Consider the following 7,004-nt stretch of genomic DNA (forward strand, 5'->3'; position numbering starts at 1 on the left):
AAGATAATGTAGTTTCCACAAGACACCAAGTCCTGATTTTGTTTCTGAAGACATTAAAAGCAAAAAAGCTATCGGGCTTCAAGGACACAAATCCCCAATTTGAAGAAATAAACCATAGTTGTAAATACATACCCTACAAGTAAAATAATCCTTTTATTTATGACAAATTCTCTAAACCCAATGCTAAGACTGTGGGTGTAACAGCATTTACAGAAGACACCTCTGAATGCCACAAACGCACACATCATCCTGGAAACCTGCTATCAACATGCAGAATATGCAGAGAACTTTATACTTATTCTTCAATAAACAGAACACTATTGAACCATATACTCTATGTTTGCTTATTATCTCATTATACAGCATTATTCAATTTACTATTGTAAACTAAAATAATTCTTACTGCCTTCAAGTCAGTTCAGAACTGCTACATAATGTGTAACGCTAAATTGCATTTTCATAAAAAAAACACATAAAGTGGTGACACCAGTTACAACCCTAAAGCTACAATCCTTTGTGAAAACATCTCATCAGAAACAAACACATTTTCTTAAATCAATGTTTTAAAATAACGGAAGAATAAAGGAGTTAAAAGGTACCAAAAGTAGTTAGCACTCAGTCTAATGGATTCATTAAAAAGGACGGAAACAACTCTTACGTCTACTCAGAAAAGCTGTTTCTATAAACTTGTTTCCATGATCATTAAAAATGTGATGAAGTAGAGTACTTGGCCTCGATCCTTCCAAAGATTTGTTAGATATTTTCCCATAAATTTGTAAAATAAAATTGTAGAGAAAGAAACATGCAAACATACCCAATACCTTACACATGCCATTAATACAGATATCTCGGCTGTGCCTTCCTTCAAAGCAAGGAGTACCATCAGTGACTGCATCAAGCATCTTCTCTGAAAAATGGCCGTCTATCGGGCGACAGTGGAGTTCGCAGGGGTTTGCTGAAAGGGAAACAAAGATACTTTCTCAGAAAATACTTCAGTGGGACATTGAAATCTAATGCACAGGGAATGACAGTATGTCTTTACTGTACCATGCACTCACTTTCCCTGGCATTTGCTAACAGAAATTGCCTAATTAGAAGCAGTTAGCAGACCCAGGGTCAGATTGCTAAGAGTGACACAGGCCTGATAAATGCCACTTGTGGACTTCTAGGAAGCAGCTGGGGGCTGGTGCCCTCACGCCTCCAATGCTCTCCATCACTGGCATGTTAACAGCCAGCTGGCTGAGTTGAGCAGTAATGAGGCTGTGATGGAGAAACGAATGGGAAACCAGCAAACCAATTGTCATTAGTGAGGGTAATGGAGGAATCTGGGGGTGAGATTGGCAAGGACACTGACAAGCAACAGTTTTCCACCAGCTGATGACTGAGTGATTTCAGAGATAATTTATAACTGCTCATCACTGCTGCCAGCCTCTCTGAGAGAGCAGTCAAATGTTGCTTCTGATCTTCTGCATGTCACATTACTGTTTATTTTCAGCTATCTGCTGGCACTTAGCAAATTATTTCAAACTCTGGACTTTTTCCTGTTTGGCAACTTATGAAACAGGGATGATATTGGTTGGTCTGACAGACCTAGGCTGTTCTTGGATAACATGCACGGAAGCAAAAGGGAAGAGAAAAGCTGTAGCAGAAGCAATCTGTAGGTCTCTGAAATAAGATTTTCTGCATGGACCAGCCTTATCTATTCCATCCGTGGAGTAAAAAGAGCCAAACACACACTGCCCTGCCTTACAGGCACTGGCCCTTGGGAATGGGAAATTTTGAAACTCAGGCTTCGGAGAGCCAAAGGGTACAAGTTTGATAAATACATTGTATTACATTGAAGATGAGTTAGAACTGAAACCAGGGTCAAAGCCAAGACAGATATAGTCCCTGCTCTTGTATCACTCCCTGGAAACCCTCCAGCAGAGCCAGAGCTATCTGACTGAAAAAAGCATCATTCACTGTCATATCAATGAGAGACTAGATGATCTCCCGAGGTCCCTTCCAACCCTTGCAATTCTGTGATTCTGTGATTCTGTGTGACAGCAACAGAGGACCTGTCTTCTGGTTTTGGTCTGTTTCAAGACCACGGTATAGCCAGGTGCTAAAGAAATTTGTTCATGCTCAGCAAGCTTAATTTCAAAGCCTAAAAACTGCCAGTCAGTAGGGACCTGAAGGCACCATTTTGAGCCATTTCAATACAATCTCCCTCTGTGCTACGGAGGTGCCTCTGCTGAGTGACAGCTTCATCCTGTGCCTGACAGAGCCGACAAAAGCCACTGCCTTGTTCTCAGAGGGATGCAGGGTAACTATACATCTTCTACATCTTGGTTAATAAATTTCTTTCTCCCTCTTCTTCCCCTTCCTCCTTTGTTGATGCAGCTTGCGTCATACAAAGAACTGTGTTTAAAATTAGAGGGATTTCTAGTAATCAGAGAATTCAAACTTTTGGTAATGCAAAGAAGCTAAACAATTTCCTACAAAAGGTTTTATTCTTTTGAAGGGGGAAATTCGCTCCCATTGCCCTGGTTTGTAAGCACCAACATATACACAGCACCACAGAATGCACAAAAGTGACAGTACCTCTGCCCCCAAACTGCTCGCAGCTCAGGGACTGACTCCTACACAGCCTGAGCTCTAGAAGTATGGATCTCATTCATATAAACAGGATCTCTGCAGAACTGGGATCCAAAAAATAAAAAAGGGGACACTAAAGAAATTCAAAATCTTAATGAGGAGTTTTGTGTTTTCCTTCGTCAGTAGAGCTAAAATGGCATCTTAGCACTGACAACAGTGTTGTGCTTGTGGCTTCTCAAACAAAGATGCCTTCATAAAGGGCAACGGAGTGATTAGAGGCAGAGGACACACATGGAACAAGGTTAAAAAACTGGTGGAATTCAAGGTGATGTGAGTCATGTTCAAGAATATCGACAGAGATGGAGCTACAAAAGTCTCAGGCAAGAACATAAAGTTTGTAATCCTTATCAGCCCTCAGCCCCTCTGTGAAAACTGCCAGCCATAACATCCATCAGTTGTTCTGATAAGAGCTGTCATGATAAGCAATACAAGTAATTTTACTTCTATCTGCAGAAATCTTTTTTCTGGTCATGTGGCTAATTTGATTACTTTAGTGCTCTAAACTTTGTTTCACCTTGCTTACCTTCTCAATGCACCATTTTTTAAACACAAAGCACAATACCCTTACAGAAAGGAGAATCCCAGAATTCCAGCTGGTCTGTTACCTGCTCAGAATTGATCCTGAAGGACACAGATTTTGCATGAAACCATTTCAGCTTTTACATTGTTCATAATGAAATAAGTAGAGCAGCAGTTTGATATCTGTACCTCCTCCTTAGCTGTGCGTTGGCATAACAAGCAAAGATGGTATCCAACTTCATTTCAGAAATCACTGAGCAAGAAAAAGCAGGCAGTGCTGACTGCTGACATATTCCTGTCATAATTACGATGCTTGAAGTATATAACTCAGAAAAAGTTTGTAGAGAAAGATAACTCCCTTACTAAGCCAAAATAAAAAGTAAAAATAACTAACAAGCAAACTTTCAGACTTGCAAAGGTTCATGATTCAAATAAGGGCTTTCCAGGCATGAAAGCTTTCCTGGTTTTCCTAATTGTAGCAACTGATCTAAAATTAGATCCTACCTCTACCCACAAATTTTGTATTGCTTTTCTTCCTATCCATTTTCTACTGAGCCCTATTGGAAATGAAAGGATATTGCACCCTCCCCACAAACTCAATCCTATATAATATTTGTAGTCCTGCCACCATTCCTCAAGTTATTTTGATATTTCATCTGCATAGAAGGCTGGTTAGGGCACTACTGAGGAAATTATCCTAGCACCATATTAGTCATTAATTTTCTAAAATTATTTACTTATCTACCATTATTTTTTTACAGCTGAGCTCAAGGACCTGATGAAAGATCAGGGCTCCATTATTTTAGGACTGTAAATAAACTGTACCATAATCAGCCACTGTCCTCAAAAAGTCTAACATTTTAAACATAAAACAGATACAGATGTAGAATACTTTTATCTCCTATTTTCAGATAGAGAACTGACACACAAGGAAAATAAATACATTTCCTGGAATGATGGAAGAATTTGAAAGCAAAGATTGGCATCGAATTCAGATTTTCCAAATCTTATTTCAGTCCTGAAAATCTAAATAGACTAAACTGAGATCAATATGAACACTAGGGTTGCTCAGAAGGGACTCATTAAAGCAGCTGGTTTAGTCTCAGTTACTTCAGCAAATTTGATTAATTCATGATGAGACTTTAACAAAAAGGCTGTCATCTTAGCAACTTTTAGGCCAAAATATACAGAAATTCTTGCAATCCAGCATATGCATGAGATACTAGATCTAATCTGTGAACACTCAGCAATGAGCATGCTCACACAATCCTTGCTCAGAAAAAGCACACTGAATTCCCATTTAAACAGAGCTGATTTCCGCCTGGGTAAAGCCTACAGGGTTTTACCGATCCTTCCACACCAAAGCAGGATCAAAGTCCGTTAGACTGCTCCTGCTTAGATTGTATTTATATCTAGAATTGTAATATTCATTCCTCAAACCCTCTAGGTAACCTGCTCTAATGTTTAACCAGCCATATGGCAATGAAGATTTCTCAGTGTGTAACCTTGGTGTTTTAGCTGTTTCTCTTTGTCCTACCTTTTATGGACAAGAAGAACTGCTGGGTGTGGCTCACTCTGGGGATTCCTGTACTGCTTGAGTGGAGGGGATGGAAGCTGCAGTATGAAGCAGTGAGAGAAAACTTGATGCCAAACCCCAGTTTCAAAGCAGAAGAGCTACATTCAAACTGAGCTGATAAAACCATGAGGTCCTACTTTTCAAAGCCAGTTAACAAGGGCACAGAACTGCTTGGATCTTGACAGCTTCTTCCAGACCTGAGCACAACACTGCATGGAGCCACGCCATCTTCCTAACCTGTATCTCTACTCACTCAGGGATATGCATGCTATATAACCTTAGAAACTCTTTTTAAGTATTTGGCATTTAACTCACTCCATCTTCTCTTTTCTAGAGTAAAACTTGCTTTTCTCAACCTTTTCCATAAACTGTGTTTTCCAAATCATTTGACTTCCATGTTGCTCCCCTGCAAACCTCCTCCAGTTTGGCTGCATCCTTCTGGCAGTGCGGTGCTCCTAGCTGGACATAAGATTTTAGCTGAGGTGCCACCAGCACTCAGTAGCCTAGAAAAATTACATCCTCTTTTTCATTCGTAGTGCCCATATCCTGCACCAAGATTACACTGCTGATTTGAATCGATCCTCTAAACCATAGAAGAAAACCAGATGCAATGGAATCCCAAGCCACAGAGCTCCCATAAGTTCCCAGTGACTTATTTGTAATCAGAATGGTACTGAGGAAGCAAGCCAGCAAAGCCAAGTAAAAATCCTAAAATTTAGGCATGAGATTTTTTCCACCATGTATAAGAGTTCATATTTACCAAGTGTAAACAGAACAACATGAAGATAACTAGATAGGAACATATTCCCCTCTTAATTTAAATTTGTTCCCTCACAGCTGGCTCCCATGAATTCACATGCAGGAAGGATCCAGCTTAACCTGACTGCGAAGGATGTGATTCATGTGTCTGCCAGAAGAAGATAAGGCTTCAATATTTCTTCCTACTTCACAAGAAAGAAAAGAGGCAAGCCTTTTCAAACCTTCACCTCTACGAGAACTCAGAATTGGATGAGCAAATCCAAAACAAAAAAAACCCCATAAAAGACAATTACCAAATACAGACAAAATGGGAAAAAAAAGCTGACGTGAAGTTCCTTTATCCCTTTAACCAAGCTTGGAAGACGAAAAGAAAGTTTAATTTCAAAGCAGTGGCAGCAGAAACATTATCTCATGCTATTAGCGCAGTCCCTGCGACCGTATCAGTACCGATCTTACTCGATACACAGGCATATTTTGGAAGAAATATGAAATTTAAAACACTTCAGCAACATAACCCCTATCTGCCAGTACATGAGATGATCCTGGCACTGACTGAAAAAGGAAAGGTATTCAAGGTAGGACTCACACTTACTACATGGAAATTAAGCCCTGAGAGCTATCAGATTCAGATAAATGTAATTTGTCAAAAGGTATGAAATAAATAAATGTGGGGTCAGCCTGATGGCAAGAGAAGTATATTAGCACTAAAATCTGTGTCAAAGTAAGGGCCTGGGTCATGAGAACAATTCAGAAAATACCCTGGTCAGAGGTGCTGGATGCTTTAGCCACTCTTGAAGCTGGACATCCCCATCACGTTGAGACTCCCAGGGATACTCAGGTGCTCCAGCTTGAGCACATGCGTTTCTGCATTCTGGGGCAAATCCACAATAGGACCATGCAAGTTACCCAACAGGCCCAAACTGATTTAAAACAAAAAAAATCTCAGTTGGAACTTTAAATACAGTTAGCCTAGGTAATGGAGAGATGTCACTCACTGCTTTTCTGCTAGGTTTCTTGTTAAAGATGCTTGTTGCATCTCACCTTATACGAAATCATAAGCTATTCAAAAGAGTCTTTGTCCTCTTGTGAAGGTACAACTTACACAACAGAAAAGGTCATTACAACAGTGTGTAATTATGTGAAATCCAGTAGAACTGGCTTATGTAGGCTATGAAATTAAAGCCAGGAGAGAACTGTGACAATCTAGATCATTTACTGTTTTTCATGCACAATGAAGGAACACAGAACATCTAAAAAGTCACAAAAAGTCTAGCTCAGGGTTTCATCTCCTCAACTAGACACTTCTGCACAGAAACTATTACATACACTCAGGGTTTGGGAAAGCTTCATGATATTTTCTTTTCCCCTTATATCTCATGTGTAGCACAAGAGGATTTAAAATGCCTGATAATAAAACACAACCTGTACTGGGTTTGCATGGCAAGGTTTTGGTAGCAGGGCAGGGACTACAGGATGGCTTCTGTGAGGAGCTGCCAGAAGCTTCCCCCATGAC

At 40.0% G+C, this 7,004-nt stretch overlaps 1 protein-coding gene across 1 annotated transcript in view; it reads right to left on the reverse strand.

The window, feature by feature from the left end:
• The window catches only part of ADAMTS12 (ADAM metallopeptidase with thrombospondin type 1 motif 12), a 178,410-nt gene that overhangs the window by 51,512 nt on the left and 119,894 nt on the right, over positions 1 to 7,004 (reverse strand). The window contains exon 14 of the mRNA XM_035902749.1: positions 822 to 955. Coding sequence (XP_035758642.1) covers positions 822 to 955 — 134 coding nt within the window. The remainder of the gene's footprint in view (positions 1 to 821; positions 956 to 7,004) is intronic.

The sequence above is a fragment of the Egretta garzetta genome, unplaced genomic scaffold, assembly GCF_000687185.1.
Source record: "Egretta garzetta isolate BGI_Z169 unplaced genomic scaffold, ASM68718v1 scaffold59, whole genome shotgun sequence".
Classification (NCBI taxonomy): domain Eukaryota; kingdom Metazoa; phylum Chordata; class Aves; order Pelecaniformes; family Ardeidae; genus Egretta; species Egretta garzetta.